The 17,558-nt window shown below is 34.3% G+C and overlaps 1 protein-coding gene across 1 annotated transcript; it reads left to right on the forward strand.

Annotated features, from left to right (window-relative positions):
• Nucleotides 1-185: 185 nt before the first annotated feature.
• Nucleotides 186-16,618, forward strand: LOC130220204 (protein FAM83F-like). The gene is made up of 5 exons (XM_056452581.1): nt 186-728; nt 6,696-6,863; nt 12,871-12,992; nt 13,074-13,939; nt 16,050-16,618. The coding sequence occupies exons 1-5, from the start codon at nt 267-269 to the stop codon at nt 16,097-16,099; spliced, it is 1,668 nt and encodes a 555-aa protein (XP_056308556.1). The 5' UTR covers nt 186-266; the 3' UTR covers nt 16,100-16,618.
• Nucleotides 16,619-17,558: the final 940 nt, after the last annotated feature.

Raw genomic sequence — 17,558 nt, forward strand, 5'->3', positions numbered from 1 at the left:
TTATCTTGAAACAAAAAGTTGTCGTCAGACAGGGAAATTACCGTGACAGGTTCATCCGTCTTCTGTTGTAAGTTAAACAAGTGTCGTCATGTCAATTCCCAATAACCTTTCTGAAGTCCCACCCATCGGCTCCGAATCCCCGCCCACCCACTCTCTTCAGCACTGAATCACCTCCAGCAAACCACTCAAACAGGTAAAGGTGGGTAGAGCGGGCTGCCCGAAGAAGCCACACAGGTGAACCCGTTGTTTCCGGGAGCGCAGCTGCCATGGCTGAGTCTCAACTAGTATGCATGGACGATGAACATGTAAACGTGAAAATACCGGAGTCCAAACCGGAGTTTTATTACAGCGAGGAGCAGCGGGCCGCGCTCGAGCAGCTCCTCAGGAACGGGGATGGCGCGTTCAAGATGCGCCTCAAAGAGGATAGCGTTAAAGACTTTCTGTCGGCCAGGGAGATAAAGTGGATGCGGGAGACCTTCCAGGAATATGAAAGCGACTCGGACACCTGCTGTTCACGGTCGCCCCATGATACGAGCGAGGACTCGGGCGTCCACTCTACATACTGGCCCACCATGTCTGACACGGAGATCCCTCCGCTGGACATCGGTTGGCCCAGCAACGGCCATTACAAAGGGGTGACTCGGGTGTCGGTTTACACCCACCCACCGAAATCCAACAGCCCGCATATTAAAGAGGTGGTGCGCAAACTCATTCAAGAATCTACAAAGGTAAGAGACTATGACATTTTATAATTTATTCCAAAACAACAACAAAAAACAATATATTTATTTTCCTAGTTAAATGATTTTCATTTTCACCCAAAATGACAATCATCTACTCACTCTTTACTTGTTCCAAACCTGTTTGAGTTCCAAACCTGGTAATATTTACATTTCTGCTATAGTATTCCAATACAGTTTTACATTGTTACTGGTTGGTGTTCACAATGTTCCTAGAAAATGGCATGTGATCAGTTCCGCTAGGACTATTCATTGCCTTCAGAAATAAATGTTGGTAGCGCTTAATTTTAAAGGTGGCCCTGTTACAGTGTGTGCAATCCATTGAATTACTAAGTATTAATTAATTACATGCACTTAATGTATTGTTTGGTTTAGAATGGTGGTTAGGTTTAGTGTCATGTAATTATGCATGATTAATTGTAATTACTATAGTAAGTTGATTGAACATGCAACAAAGATGCCTTAAAATTAAGTTATTTATTTAATTTGATTTTTTTCCTCATTTGTTCCTTATAGCTGCCGTCCTAATATCCGAAAACATCTATTGCCATTTCTACTGCTTGCTATTATCAATATGCCTTTCGGTTCTATGGTGGTTTGTGATTCAGACATTAACAGTTTGTTTAACAGTAGCTGGACGTTTTACTTCGTACTGTGAACTTAATCCATTTGAGTAAATGAAGCAATTTGAGCACAGTAAACCCCGATAAATGAAGAGAACTCAAACCAACTGAGTACTGTAAAACCCAATAAGTTAAGGCAACTTAATCTGTTTGAGGAAACCAATTGCTACAAACCATTTGAGTTAAAAAATATTCTACATGAGTAATGTGAACTTACTCCATTTAAGTTGAAGTAATGAGTATTTAATTAACTCATTACCTTCAACACTGAGTTCAAAACTTATTCAAATGAGTTGAATTATCTTTCAGTACATTTTGAGTTAACTACACTCATTCCATTTGATAAAGTTGATTGTTGGGTTTTACAGTGTAGTATATCATACTAGTTCAGTTATTGTATTCAGTTTTCAGTTAGTTCAGTGTTATTCATTAATATCTAGTTTCACTAGTTCTAAATGCCACTCTAGCATTTTTTAATAAAAAAATTTAAACTCATTAGCAAAATTTTAAACCTATAGGAAGTGGGCATTCTATCCTGTTATTAAACAAGACCAAGTTAGTTGGGTAACCAGTGACATAAGAAAGGACGTTTGCATTTTACATATGTGTACTTAACATTTACCAAAGAAAGTTAAGGTTAGATTTAGGTTTAGTTATGGTAGTTATTACCCCGTTTATGTAATGATTTTGAACTGTAAAACAGTACTGTAAAATAATGTTGTACCAAAATGTAGTTCTACCACATTACGCACACACACACTGGTATATAACTTGCTACTAGTAGCTTAAAAGGGGGGAAATACTAATATCTGGAAGCAAATAAAATTTATTTAATCTACAGATTAACATGCTAAAATGTAATGAATAGTATAATGAAAAACAAAAATGTACAAGTCACTATTGTATTAAGCACTTGGAAACAAAATGCAAAAGTAGTGAAGGAAATACACCGTTAGTTTTAGTTGTTAATAGATCATGTACTTCTGTACATGTTATTTGTTGATATTCATTTAGTTTGTATCATTAACATGATGACGAAGCATGTGGCCACAACCAGTTTTACTAGTTTATATGGGTCTGTAATTATGTTTTGAAGTAATTGTAAGTCATGTGGTTTTATAATTTCATCTGCGGATGAGATCATTTTTCAGAATTAACATTTATTTAACTCTGAAACCTACCATGAAGTTTTGGGAAAGCAGAATAAACAACAATGGATTAATAACTGAGTTTAGTAGCTTTATTTGCTGTAAGAAAGTCAAATTTCTTGGAAACAGACAAGGCTGTGGGTATTTTAGAGGAGTGTTGTCAATTTAAGAAACAGCTTTGAGCTCTTATGTGGAAATCACCCACAGTGTTTGAACAACGATCTTTCATCATGATATGTAACAGGAACATCATAATTCATTTGAACTCAAAGCAGAATTAAAATTATGATGAAATTAAGACCGAAAAGGAAAACAACATTAAATTACAATTACAAACCTGATAATATTTAACAATTATATTTGATTTGGAAAAAGCTGCTACATTCCTTTACTATTACTGTATGTGGATAAATGTCTATGTTGATTTGAAGCGATAACTTAGCGATGATGTTATTAAAATAATAAATTCATTAAATGAGAGGATTTTACTGCTAGATGAAAGATCAGGTGGCATTTAAAGAATTATCTCCAACCTATTGTAAAGTACAATGTGTGTCACTGTGAATGAGTTTTCGTGAAAAGAATGAAATGATAATCAGTCAAGGAATAACCTCTCTAGCGTTGGGCTTTGTCTGTAAGTGCATTCTTTGTCATTAAGAGTGCCGGAGGCTTTAAGACTTGCTTATTTGCTACCAGGTTTACACACATTTACACGCATACATAAAGTGGCTTCCTTAACAGTTATAAATGAGCTATGACTTTGCACACGAAATCAGGCCCACAGAAAATTACACAAAAAATGGTAAGCCTTATGTAAAATTGTATAAATTTCAATATATAATATTATAAATTATATTATGTTTTTATTCTATAATATTTTGGAGTAATATGTCAATGTTTAGATGATTTATTCATATACTATTTGTAAAGTAATATTTTTTTTTGTAGTGGATGTAATATACGAGAGGCCTACTGGACCAAACAAGTGAATATATAAATGGATTTGCAATATAAACCTTAAATAAAAGTTGAGAAATTATTTTATAAAGGGATAGTTCACTTACAAATGAAAATTTCTACCATCATTTACCTACTCTTAACTTCACTGTAAAAAAAAGTTGACTCAACTAATTTTTTTTAATAAAAAGAAAACTGCAGCAAGTTACCTTACGATTTTGAGTTGTCAACTTTTTTTTTTACCAAACTGTTTTATCCAAAAGAAGATATTTTGAAGAATGTTGGAAACCTATAACCATTGACGATCATAAAATTAGTTTTATTAGTTCCATCCTGCTATGGATGTATGGTTATAGGTTTCAAAACATTTTTTTTTTCATAATTCTTCAACATCTTTTGTGGTTCAACAGAATTAAATCTATATTTTAGTGAACTACCCTTTAAAGTTTTTAGCTTTTATGCTCTCAAAACCATTTCTCATAAATCCACTAGGTTTGGGCGGTGATACGGTTTAAATACTGTTATACCGTCATAAAAACAATGCACTTATATAGGAGACAAGGATTAAATATTAAATATAATTTATTTAATGCCTAAAAATGTGTATATGCGTGGTTGTGATAATGGGAGGGTGTGGAGGAGAAAAATCTGGGGAAAGATGGCAAGCCGCGCACCAAGTGACCTGGCCTCGAAAAAAAACACAACTTCTACAGTTTGGCAGTATTTCAGGTTTCGACCGAATGAGAAGGGAGAGGCGGTAAATACAGAGGAAACAAAAAGGTGACAGCGAGAGATAGAAGTACCTCAAACCTAAGGTCGCATATACGGTATATACGGTATTCAATTTGTAAATGGTTTAGGCACAAGCCAACAGTTTCATGATGTTGTCTGAGCCTCATAATTTTTTTATAATGCACGGTAATACCGTATACCAAGGTAAAATAGGGTGGAGGTTTGAAGGTATCAAAATTTGGATACCGTCCAAGCCTAAAATCCACAGATTTTTTTTTTTCCAGTAAAGATATTCAGATTCTGCCAGTTCCTTTTTATGACACATTTAAGTTAAGCAAAAAGGCAACTGCCTTTAATATATCTTTCTTCACTGTTAAATATGGCCGTGATTTCAATGGTAAAAAACTAAAAATGCTACAGTACAAATCCGTAACCTGGTTAACGGTATGTTTCCTTAATATATACGGCGAATAACCGTAAATTGACTTTCCCAGAATTCCCTGCATGGCACATCACTTTTTATGCTTTTTGTTGACATTACTATGGATCTTCTTAGTTGTTTCCTATCAGTTATGTACATTAGAGATTTATGTTACATCTAATGTTGATAAACAATGTTTATTTCATGACTTTAATTTTATGCGTGTTACCATACTGGTGTTTAGTAGCTGTGTGAATGACACTAAGCACCTTCTATATACTGATACACTTTCTGCTTGTGGTAAAAGTTGTTTGTGATGAGCATTGGTTCATTATGTAACTTACTCATCAGCACCTGCCTATGACTGTTTTAACGTGTCTATCTGTGTAACAAAAGATGGGTAGATGTTGGTAATTCAAAATACAGACATATTACCTCTATAAATTAATAAAATGTGGTAGTTTACCGTAAAAATTAGAAATTACTTTTACGGTTTGTACTGTATTTTTAACAGTAAAGTACTGGCAACCACAGCTGCCATTTTTTTACTGTAAATTTTACGGATTTATTTTTTTACAGTGTTTACTGTACATTAACCCCCAGTTAATACAAACTTCATAATAAAGGTTTGTGTAAAATTTAAGTCCAACTACATTCTGTTGTCACTTCACCATACATTTCCTCTTACAAATGTTTAACACTAATACATTTATACAAAAACATTGCAATCTCAGGCTCACTGCAATCTTTGGACCTGATTTTATCGGGCCATTTCTTATTGTAGCCATAAACGGTAAGAATATAGCTTGATCATTTATATTGAGGATATGTAAGTATTTTACTCTGTGCCTGTCCTAGTTTACTATGATCACATCTCTATGCAGCACAAGTACACAAACAAGCCTTAATGTTTGTGGGTGGTGGTGAAACCTATTCAAATGCACTAGTCAAACCGAGTTAATGTCATTCTGGCAGGTGCTGCCCTTGTTGGCTTGAGTTTTGCAGCTCAGTTCAAGTAGATATGCTTTCATACAGCACCTGAAATGGTGTTTAGACACTTGATTGTGAATTATACAGTTCATCTGCAAGCACACCTTCGTAATATTCTTGGTGTATGGTGCTAATACAGACATTATATGCACTCTCATGTCTATATCCTTGTAAAAACCTCAAGATATTTTGACTTTTAACATGTAATCTGTAGTTGGATGATATTTAGGCATGTTTTGAGTTAAGATCTAATTGCTGGCTAGTGTGACGTTTTAGTTTCAGTAAATGTGTCAATGTTAGCATTAGACTGTGTACACATTACATTGTGTTGACATTTTATTGAGGTCGATCCTGACGCGCATACATATATTTGATGCCATGCCTTCATCTGAAGCATGTGCCACCTCCATTTGAGGATCTGGTAAGAAACATGCACGTGCCAGAATGTTAAAAATAATTTCCTCATACTGTAACTCGGGCAGGATGTTAAAAAAGTCATTAGTTCCTTGTTTGAAATGAATCAATTCCTATATGACAGACCTGAAAAAATATTCTGAAAGCAGAAGCTGAGTTATCAAAACTGATTCTGCTGCTCTCTTCAATGCAAATTGCTTTGTTCTTATTTACATGAGTTTCATGTGCGAGTTGAAAAAGGATAAAAATATGAGGCATGACCTTAAAACCTTTAAACAAGCTTTGAATTGAGCGATTTTGATTTTTCTACATCATTATGAGTTTTATGCTGACCTAGTTTGCATTGTATCTGTTGAAAAACAATATAAACACACATGTGCCCTTTGAACCAGATTGTTTTACAGGTACAGTAGCTTGTGACTTCAGTTCAGATTGAACTTTAGGTCTTAATCCCCAAAGTATCAGCTTGTCTTTTAATGGGTTTGGTGAAATATAGCTCTCTGTGTACTTCATTTACCTGTATTAGAGTTCACATGTTCATTCAAGCTGAGACAAAAAAGGTCTAGAGTCATCAGCAAGGCTCACACAGTGTGGCTAATACACTATACACACCAGATGTTGTGATTCGCACAGTAAGTAAGTGAAGCTCTAACCACTGGCTGATTTTTAGTTGATTGCAGTGGTCATGGACCTGGTGACGGACCTGCTGATCCTACAGGATCTCCTGGACGCTGCAAGTAAGAGAGGGGTGGCGGTGTATTTGCTGCTGGAGGAGAACGGCCTGCCACATTTCCTGGACATGAGCAGCAGGCTGCAGATTTCTGCACAGCACCTAAGGGTGAGTCAGGGTATCTGCAGGTTTCAAAGAGTTATATTTAAGACTGTTTAATATCAATAAGAATGAATTTTAAGACCAATTGTATAATACAGAATATGCAAAAATAAATAAGCATGCAACACAACTAATGACCATCCTTAACACTGTTAACCTCAAATTATTATTATTATAATAATAATAAAATAAAAAAATAATACAAATTATAAAACAAATTTTACATCTGTTCCCCCAAACTACATTAATAACTCTAACAAAACATAAGAGTATTTTATATAGTATAGCTTTTTATTATGGTTTTATTGATGCTTTTTTCTGATTTAGTTTGATCTTGTTCTGGTAAAGCATTTGCTGACAACTTCAGCGTGACAGATGTTTTCTCTCTTTTAATAGTTTAGTCTGGCAGAATTATTTTTAATCACGCAGAAAACATGTTTTGTTTTGTTTTGTTTTAAGATTTATTTTTAGCATTTTTGCCTCTATTTGACAGGACAGTAGTTTTGACAGGAGGTGAAGTGGGGGAGAGAGGGGGATAGGATTGGGAAAGGTTCACAAGCCAGGATTCGAACTCGGCACGCCCGGAGCGCTTCCACACGATATGTCAGCACACTAACCACTGGGCTATTGCACTGACACACAGCAAACATCTCAAATATACATTAAAAGAAAACAAATTTAATCAACACAATCTCACGGCAATTTGTAACTTTTTGATTTAGTGGCTAATTCGTATGAATTCGTATGATTTAGTATGATTTGCTCATCCCCCAATGACGGTTTGGTTTAGGGGTGGGGTTAGGTGCAAAATTTGAACAATTTCGTAGGACTGAACTCGTACAAATTTGTACGAATTAGCCACTAAACTGACAAAACATAAAATACTTACGTTTTCTCGTGAGATCAGGCTGGTTTAATATGACTCAAATCACATTTTATAGCATTTATTGATCGTATTAATAACATGGCGCACTTTCATGTTGTGTAACACACTCGATCTTTGGTTCTGCCTATGCTGTTCTGCTTGATGATAGACAAAGAGATTTAACTAGATTTCAAAACTTCTTTCTGGGTCGGTTTGATTGCAATTTAAGACCCCTGAAACAGATTTTTAGGAAGGAAAGACATTTAAAGACTTATTGAAGCCTTATTTCTATATCATAGAATTTAAGACTTTTTACGAATCCATTGACACCCTGTGAGTGAGGATAATTGGAAGATGTGCATACTTTACCATAAAATCAAAGGAGGGAAATTGAAATTGTATGATGCATAAAACAAACCAAAACTGATTTTCATTATGGTAATATAAAAGAAACAAATGTATTATAAATAATACTAAAATGTCATGAAAGCATTTTATAACTATTTACAGGGTTCTTATGGGTGTTGGAAATGTTTTCAAGGTTTGAAAAGTGTTTAGATCTCGAATTAAGTGCTTGAAAATGTAATTGTGTTGCTTTCATCCTAATTTGGTACTGCTGAAAGTGGGTAATACTAATTCACTATTTAAAAAAAATGTATATATACATAAAATGGAATGAAAATGAAGTCTATGCATATGCCTGAAGCATGATCTAGCTGTTTGTAAATTGTAAATGTGAGTGAATGACATTTAAGAGAGTAAACAACATTATGTGATCATGTATATGTAGGTACATATGTAATTTACCACACTTGCAATGCATCTGAAAAAGTGCTTGAATTTGACTATTTAGGAACCCTGAATGTACTTATAATATCATTTCTAAAACAAAAGGAATAGAACAACTAAGATAGCAGCACAAAGCATTGTGATGATGCTGATTGGAAGTATGTTTAATTATTTTTTATATATATTTTTTAATAATGGTATTATATTCTTTTAAATAATGTTTGATGTATCATATTTTAAAAAAGCAAAAAATTGAAGTTCTTATTCCATTAACAAAACTGCAAAAAAAATGCAAATTTTATTATTTAATTAAATATATCATTATTCAAATTACTATTGAAGTAATATTGGTATTGTATCATTTCACTACCAAGGAATTCTGCTAAACCTGACGGTTAAGACTATCCTGTTGTAAGGCAAACATTATTAAACTAACAACACTATATAAACTTTTAACTTCTGCCATGATGGAACAAAAAACCCAGTGATCCCATTGAGTTTTATTCCTAAAAGCCAGTAATTTTTTGCTATTTCTGCACAAAATTTTGTAAAAAATCTTGAAAAAATATGCAGAATAATTTTGAAAGTAACTAAAACTTACCACATGAAATAAAAAATAATAACATTTAACTTGTATTTAAGGTGTACAATGCAAATCCACTTATATTCAAAAAAATATTTAAAGATGATTCATTGGATTTTCAATTTAAGGTAATTTCAAAAAGGTAAGTGGTTGTAACCAATTTATTTGGGCTGAATTTAAACAAACAAATTAAGTTAAACATTACAAAATGTAATTTATTTGTTTAAATTTAGCCCATATAAATTGTTTGCAACAATTTTGCTGAATTGTTTCAGTGTTGTTTGGTGAAAAGACAAGAAATAATACTTTACAAACTTTATTGTAAATTAATTATATAAACATTTGCATATTATTAAAAATATTACTGGAAATAATATAAAAAGTGAATAAACATATATTTAAAAACATTTACAGAATTAAATAAATAGAAATAAAAATAAATCTGCTGGTTTCTGCGTGGTTTTGTCATTAGTAAACCAACAGGATCCTTTTAGCCCTTTTATTCTAAACTGTGTGTGAACAGAAAATGTTAAAATGAAGACATGTGCTATCAAAACATCATAAAGTGTGTATATTAACAACAGTCAGACGTGCCTTATCAAGCTTTGCTGTAAAAGAAGTCAAACTTGAACATGTGACTTGCCATGTCATATATAAACGCACATTAACAGATTTGTCAGCTGACCTAGAAGAGATCTTGTGTGAACTTGAAACTCAGGATGATTCTGGAGCTGTTGCCACAGGGTTCAACTGACTTTCTGGTCCACCGTGCACACGCATAACCGCACGACAGAATGAAAACCAGCACTTTCTGCAAGACTGCCCTAAATACTTGCCAATCTCTTTCAGATACTCTGCCAGCAACCCTTATCTGCGAGGATTGTTTTATATAGGACACTAGGGCTTTTCATCTGACAGCAATAGAGTTAGATAATTCAGCATTGTTATTTCCTGAAAGAGATCTGCAGATTTCAGCTGAACTAGGAAAAAAAAGAGGCAACCTGATCTCATTTTGGGGAATTGTGGAGCACTCTCATCTCTCACGCTTCTGCTTTTTCCTCATCCATGCCAGCCATGTACTCAAGGCGCTTTTGAAGCTACAGTATTCCTTTCTTTCAAGGCCTCGGTGTGCAAATGAAATGGCCACACCTCTGTGTGCAAGGATTTCTTTTTCCTTAACCTCACTGCACCGGCTTCACTTGGATATTTGCCCAGGTCAGGGGTGTTTCTCTGACACCTCACGCCTTTTGTCAAATCCAGATCTCCCACTTTATACCAAGAGTAAAGGCACATTCACACTAAGAGCGCAACTGTAATGATAACTGTATGAGCATCCACACTAAGGCCCTTTTTACAATAATACGTTTCATTTTAAAACGCATACGTTTTGCTATGGTTACACCATCTGTCCAGACTACGTCGGAGATTTGAGCACAGAAAACGGAGCATTTTGGAAACGCTGAAGAGGCCGTTTTCATTTTAAAACACTACTGGTCCGTGTCCGTGTGGCTGCAGACATTCGCTACATGATTGAGGCTTTTTTCCTCAGATATAGCCTACACAAAGTTTAGTCTTACATCCTTTCATTGTAAGTTCAGATTCGCTAGTTTGTTATGGAAAACAAACTCCTGAGGACACGTTGGGTAAATCTTCAAAGGGAACAGTGTACTTTATAATGTCATTCGCGTCACTCTTAACAATAAAATGAAAACATAATATGAGTAACTGTCAATTTTTATTTTGATATTAACTTAACAGACACTAAAAATGTTGAAGCGTTGTGTAGCTACATATTTATATGACTGTCATCTGCACTGTATGCATATTTCTAACAAAAAGGAGTCTATAACATAACTGCCTCCTTTCATTTTCAGAGAAAAATACGAAACATACCCTCTCTTTTGCTGAATATCAGTTTTAATAATCAATAATGGCCATAATAAAAGTATAAGATACAATAAATGTATACAATATAGGAAATAAACACAAGCAATCAGTCAAATTTGCAGAATCCGTGTACGTGGTTACATTAATATATTAAATTATCTTTGCACTTAGCCAAAACACGTTCCCTGAGAACAATTAATAGATTCAAAATACCAAAGACGAGATGTTCGTTTTCAGTAGTATAGTGTGGACGGAGAGCTGTTCAGAAACAGATTTTCTTATCCTACTTTTTTTCGGTGTGAACAAGAATTTACTGGCATTTAATGACCTTTTTTTGTGCTACATTTAGTTTTTGAGTTCACAGTTCAGGGTAAATGTTACAGCAGATTGTGAGTTTTTTTTTTTTAAAGTGTGCTGATAGATCGTGTGATACACATCTCTGGCCATGATTGATTGGGTGTTTAACTGGTCTATGTCAGTTTTTGTCACTGCAACTTCATGTTGCATATTGCACACACATAATTGAAAAGCAATTGTGGATGGCGAGATCTTGTGCTTGTTTTCCATTAATTAAAATTAGTAAGTTTGTCGGGGCTTGACAAAATGTGCCTATTTTATTGATTTTTAAAAGGACCACGATGGGGTAATTCTAATCATAACTAAATAGTAATATTTTTAGCCGTGTCCCATGTACCAATGTTGTTGTTACAGTTGCTGGGCTGCTCGCTGCATTTACACTGACGTCCCAGTGCGAGCCAGGGCTTTTATCGTGCCAGACTAATAGCCCGAGAGCTTGAGCAGTGAGGCCAAAATCATGTCACATTTCCAAAGGCCAATAGCTCGTAGTGCAGCACGCAAACCCTTCCCCCAGAAAGCCCCCCGAAACAAACATCACACAAACCACCCAGTTCAGCAAGAATAAGAAAGTCAAAATAGAATCAGGCAGAGAAAGTACTTATAATTATCATCATGAAACGTAGACAACCGAAACCAGCAAATTACACGTTACTGTACAGCATTACATTATATGTCTATACGCAGAGGCCTTTGTATTTTCATTAATTATATTTCTTTACTCACTGATCAACTGTTGGCATTGTACATTGAGTGGTCTCGCCACAAACAGAGGGATGACCCAGCGCACCATCCATAATATAAAATCACAGAATTTCTCCAGTAATAACAACGTATTTTATAACATCCTTGCCTAAATGCTCGGGAGAGACCTATTCATTTTTCCCTAGGCTATATGACACTTAATAGGTAATTAATAGGTAATAGGTAATTCCCCTTCTATTTAATGATCCAATAAAACAAAATTATTAACATTTAACTACAGTTTTTTTTTAATTGTCGTTCAAAACTGGCAATTTGGCATTAGCTGTTTTTAAATTTAAATTAGAAATAAAAGAATCTCGGGTTCAAGAAAACTATATTTCATATCCTACTGTAGGTTGGAAACTTGTTTAAAGAGTTATTAATTAAATATTGAAAGGTTTATTCAACCAGAGAAACCCTTGACCTTTTTAAATTTACATAGCCTACTAAAAAATCCTGTCATCTTGTGCTTTAATAGCAGATTTTGAGAAGTCAACCATATAAGACGGTTCTGTAGAATCACATTGAATTTTCAGAAGTGTTTTAGATGAGATTCAAACCGCTGGTTTGTTGTAGCAAAATGAGCTTCTGTTTACCATTCAGAAAATTAGGCAATACATGTTTCCATCATAGTTGCACAGTTTAGGATTTTATATTCTCCAAATTTGCTTGAAAATACATGGAAATAGAGCTTCTAAAGAAATAATCTCCAGTCCCAGAAAGGTTTTGATGACAGATATATTGCAGAGCCAAGTCAGCTTAAAATGTTCTTTCCTCTTCTGCTCTTTTAGAACCTGCGGGTGCAAACTGTGAGGGGCTCAGGCATGCCGCTGTCCTTTGGGCGTCTGCCAGGATCGCTGTGTTCAAAGTATATGTTGGTTGATGGAGAGAAAGTAATGTTTGGATCATACAGGTTAGAATGTAGACCAATCAGTAAACCTTACTACTTTGTTCATTATTGGCATGCAGTAATATTCTTCACTTTCAATTATAGCTTTACATGGAGTTCCTCTAGGATGAACCGTAATACAATCACTGTGATGTCAGGACAAATTATCGACTTTTTTGACAACGACTTCAGAGAACTATATGCTGTGTCTGATAAAGTGGACTTGTATCGTGAGTTTCACATCAGCAAGCCTGCAATGCAAGTTCCTGTGTTGAAAACGCCATCGGAACCCATCAAACTCACAGTTCCCGTGTCCATGTCGCGCTTCCAGATCTCTGTAGGAGACACCAAACCAGTGGACCTAAAGGTGCCTGCACATAAATACCATAATCCTAAGTACTCTTTAGTTGTTGGCAATAGCCTAGGCGTGACTGGATCCCTGCAGGATCTTTCTAAGCTGAGGGACTATGTTGACCATGCCTCTGTGAGTAACATGGAAAAATTAATCTACACCAATGGGGAAAGTTTACATCCACAGTCTCCTGCGTCCCCAGATGGGACGGAGGACACAAAAGGTGAAGGGAAGAAGCCCTCGCCATTTGGTTCTAAAAAGCAACGCTCTTCCTTCAGGAATTACTTGAAAGGCAGAGCTAACAACCAGAGTCCAGGCACTCTTACTAAAACAACCCATCAAAACACAGACGCTAAACAGAACAGTCCTAAAGACTTTAAGCCTACCAGCCACTCCAAGGAAGCGCAGTGGTTGGACAATCATGTTAGGGAGAAAGAAGAGCCATCCAGACACATGAGTCCTGCTCCTCGAAAGATTTCAGATGCTGACAGCACCGATGAGGTTGAGGACACCTTTGAGTTCATAGAGAATCCACCGCAGGTGAAGTTTAAGCTCAAAAAGAACAGACTGGGTCCCAGGAGCGTTTCTCTTCAGACTATTGCCACAGATGGGGAGGATGGTACGTATACTGTGCAGCACTGTTTTGATTGGGGATTAATTATGAAGGTTAGGATGTCATTTTTCAGATTAATATTGTGATTGTGTTGGAGCTGATGTAGGCATGGGCCAGTAAAAGATTCTGACGGCATGATAATCTTAAACAAAAATATCATGGTTTGTCAGTGTTGTGATTACTGCTCTAAAATATATTCTTTTTAAATGTGTGGGTAAAAAAAATTAAATATTTTTCTCCTTTGAACACAATATATTTCATTTTGAGAAACATTTAAAATATTTTGTTACAGTTAACACATCAGGCTACATAATTAAAATGAATCATTGACTTTTGCTGTCTTTATTAGTTTCAAAAACACAGATTTCCTTACAATTTTTTTTTCTTACAATGACATTTTTGGAGATCGTTTCTGCTGGGGATACTGTTGTCATAAAAAAAAAAATAGTAAATACTTAAATAAAAAATCTTACATGTACCATAGGAACGGTCTAGCAGAAAATGGTGGCGGTTTTAAAACGATATACCTTGAAAGCGGTTATCATCCCATGCCTAGTCTGGACATCATACAGTAGTAGTGTTAGGAGAACGCTTACGGTAAAAGCTTTTCAAAGGTTTCAAACTATTGAATCAATTGCTCTGCAAAATGTTTTGAAAATTCTAATGCATACTTTTTTTAAATGTATTGCAAACCTAACATTGTGTAAAATGTGTGTTTATTTAATATATTCTAAATCTTTAATATATTTTTTGTTCTATTGTGTGCTCTGCTCAACAGGCCAACAAAAGATTATTAACTATTGTATATTTTTCCTTTACATTTATCAACATTTACAAACTTGTAAAACTGATCTGAGATCATGTAAAAACTATGAACCCTGTTCAGTGATCTGAATGAAGCCACGTGATTCATGGGGAGAGGAGAACCATTAAATTTTAGAATGTTTCAAAACAGTTATGATGTAGTGAAGAACTGAAATCACATGACCTTGCCAATTTGATGCACACTTCGAACCACTGATTCAAAACAAAAGTCTTGTAAAAGTTTCGAAGCTACATGAAACAGTGCTTTGAAAGTAGCCATCACTATCATGTACTGTGTACTAGGCATGGAATGATAACCGTTTTCAAGGTATACCTCGGTTTGGAAAAGTCAAGGTTTTAAAACTGTCAAAATTTTCTGCAATACTGTTCCTAAGGTATATGTACGATTTATTTATTTATTTATTTTTTACCAAGACATTAAAGAAGAATATATTTTAGAGCAGTAATCACAATACCGCGAAACCGTGATATTTTTATCCAAGGTTATCATACCGTCAGAATCTTATACTGGCCCTGAGAGTTGTAATGACCTGCTCATGTGTATGATTAAAGTATTGACATGTCCACAAGCCTTCAAATTGCACAGATTTTAGCTGTTCACTGAAAAATTGATAGAAACTTTAATTTTGCAGAAACTTCCATGAATAACAAACAATTTTGAGGTGTTTTTTCAGGCAATTTTAAAAAGCAATATTAAGCAAATTTGCAGTGCAAATGCATTAAAAGGATGTAAAAGTCACATAACCATTTCTTAAAGACATGGCTATGCATTTGTTGAAATTGCCTTTCTAGTTCATGATGTAGCAGGGGCCATAAGAGGCCCTATTATATTGCACAGCTCAAAAAAGGTTTATCTGTTGATCCAGAATTTCTGTAGCTTAAATACCACTGCATGCATATGGAACTTTTCTTATTAATGCATGAATAACATGCCTACATACTAGTCCTTTGAGTAAAAAAAATGGCTAGTACTGTTGCTGCAGTAAACCTACCAACGTCTATCGTCATGATTTTTTTAAATGACAGGTCATAAGGACAAAATGATGATTTAATTTCATAACATTAGCTAATTAAAACACCTTTCATATCACAATACCCTTTTCTCAACATTTAAAAATTATTACAAATGTTTTGGTCATATCTGGGATGAAAATTTGCGTAGTGTTGCACTTCATTTTAAACATACTATTTATTTCATCAAATTACAGCCATTTATATTTGATTCACATTATCACACTAAGCTGTGTGTGTGTGTGATAAGTATAATTTTTTAATTTTGTTATGCTTTCAGGTCCAAGAGGACGGAGGCGTAACCAGAAGAAGAACTGTATTCAGTCCTGATTTGTATTTCTGCAGGAGGAATCAATCAACATCTGCATGTGTGCTTACAGATCAGCATTTTGGATACCAGAACAGGTTTTAACAAGAACACTAATAATATGCGAATGGAAAAAAAAGACGATAAATTCTTTATTCTGTACAGTTTGGACAATATATGAACAGTGATTCTTGCTACAATAATACTGATTCAGCTGCCTGCTGATAAAGTATCGGTGCTGTATTTTTCAAGGGATGTGAGGTGGTTTGGACAATCTCCAAATTGTTGCTGATTCAGCAATCTGCTGCCAGAAACCAAATGACTAATATAATTTGCAGAGATCATGTGGCCTTCTCCCTGTTACCTTTAAAGCTTTGAAAGTAAGGGTCTGAAAGTAGCATGTTATGTTTTTAGTTCAGCTGATCTCTACCCTGCATATTTTCCCCTATCAGTTCCACTTACTCAATCCTCTTTCATAAATGAAGAAGGTAAAAGGTCCACAACAAAGATGACTAATAAAAAAGGTCCCTTATATATATATATATATATATATATATATATATATATATATATATATATATATATATATATATATATATATATATATATATATATATATATATATACATATACATATATACACACACACACATACAGTTGAAGTCAGAATTATTAGACCCCCCCTGTTTATTTTTTCCCCAATTTTTCTTTAACGGAGAGAAAAAAAAATTCAGCACATTTCTAAACATAATAGTTTTAATAACACTGTTCTAATAACTGATTTATTTTATCTTTGCCATGATGACAGTAAATCATATTTGACTAGATATTTTTCAAGACACTTCTATACAGCTTACAGTGACATTTAAAGTCCTAACTAGGTTAATTAGGTTAACTAGGCAGGTTAGGGTAAATAGGCAAGTTATTGTATAACGATGGTTTGTTCTGTAGACTATCGAAAAACAATATATAGCTTAAAGGGGCTAACTTAAAATGGATTATAAAAAATAAAATCTGCTTTTATTCTAGCCAAAATAAAACAAATAAGACTTTCTCCAGAAGAAAAAATATGATCAGACATACTGTGAAAATTTCCTTGCTCTGTTAAACAATTTAAAAATTTTTAAAAAGAAGAAAAAAGAAATCAAAGGAGATTTAGTAATTCTGATAATTCAACTGTATGTATGTATGTATGTATGTATGTATGTATATGTGTGTATGTGTGTATATATATTTTATATAAATATATAAAAATATATAAAAATATATAAATGAGATCCAGTCATTTCAGTGAGAACGAACAAACGAACACGGAGATTTAAGTTGGTCATGTAATATTGCTCTTTTCAATCACGCTTTAAAAGTTTTGTGTGAGCAGTGAGCAATGGCTTTTTTTTTTTTTTTTTTGCTTGCTTTAGAAATTTCGCTAATGTGAAGTCTGTAAAAAAAAACTAAATACTTATGGTGTTATATTTGAATGAT

The sequence above is a fragment of the Danio aesculapii genome, unplaced genomic scaffold (assembly GCF_903798145.1).
Source record: "Danio aesculapii unplaced genomic scaffold, fDanAes4.1, whole genome shotgun sequence".
NCBI classification, from domain to species: domain Eukaryota; kingdom Metazoa; phylum Chordata; class Actinopteri; order Cypriniformes; family Danionidae; genus Danio; species Danio aesculapii.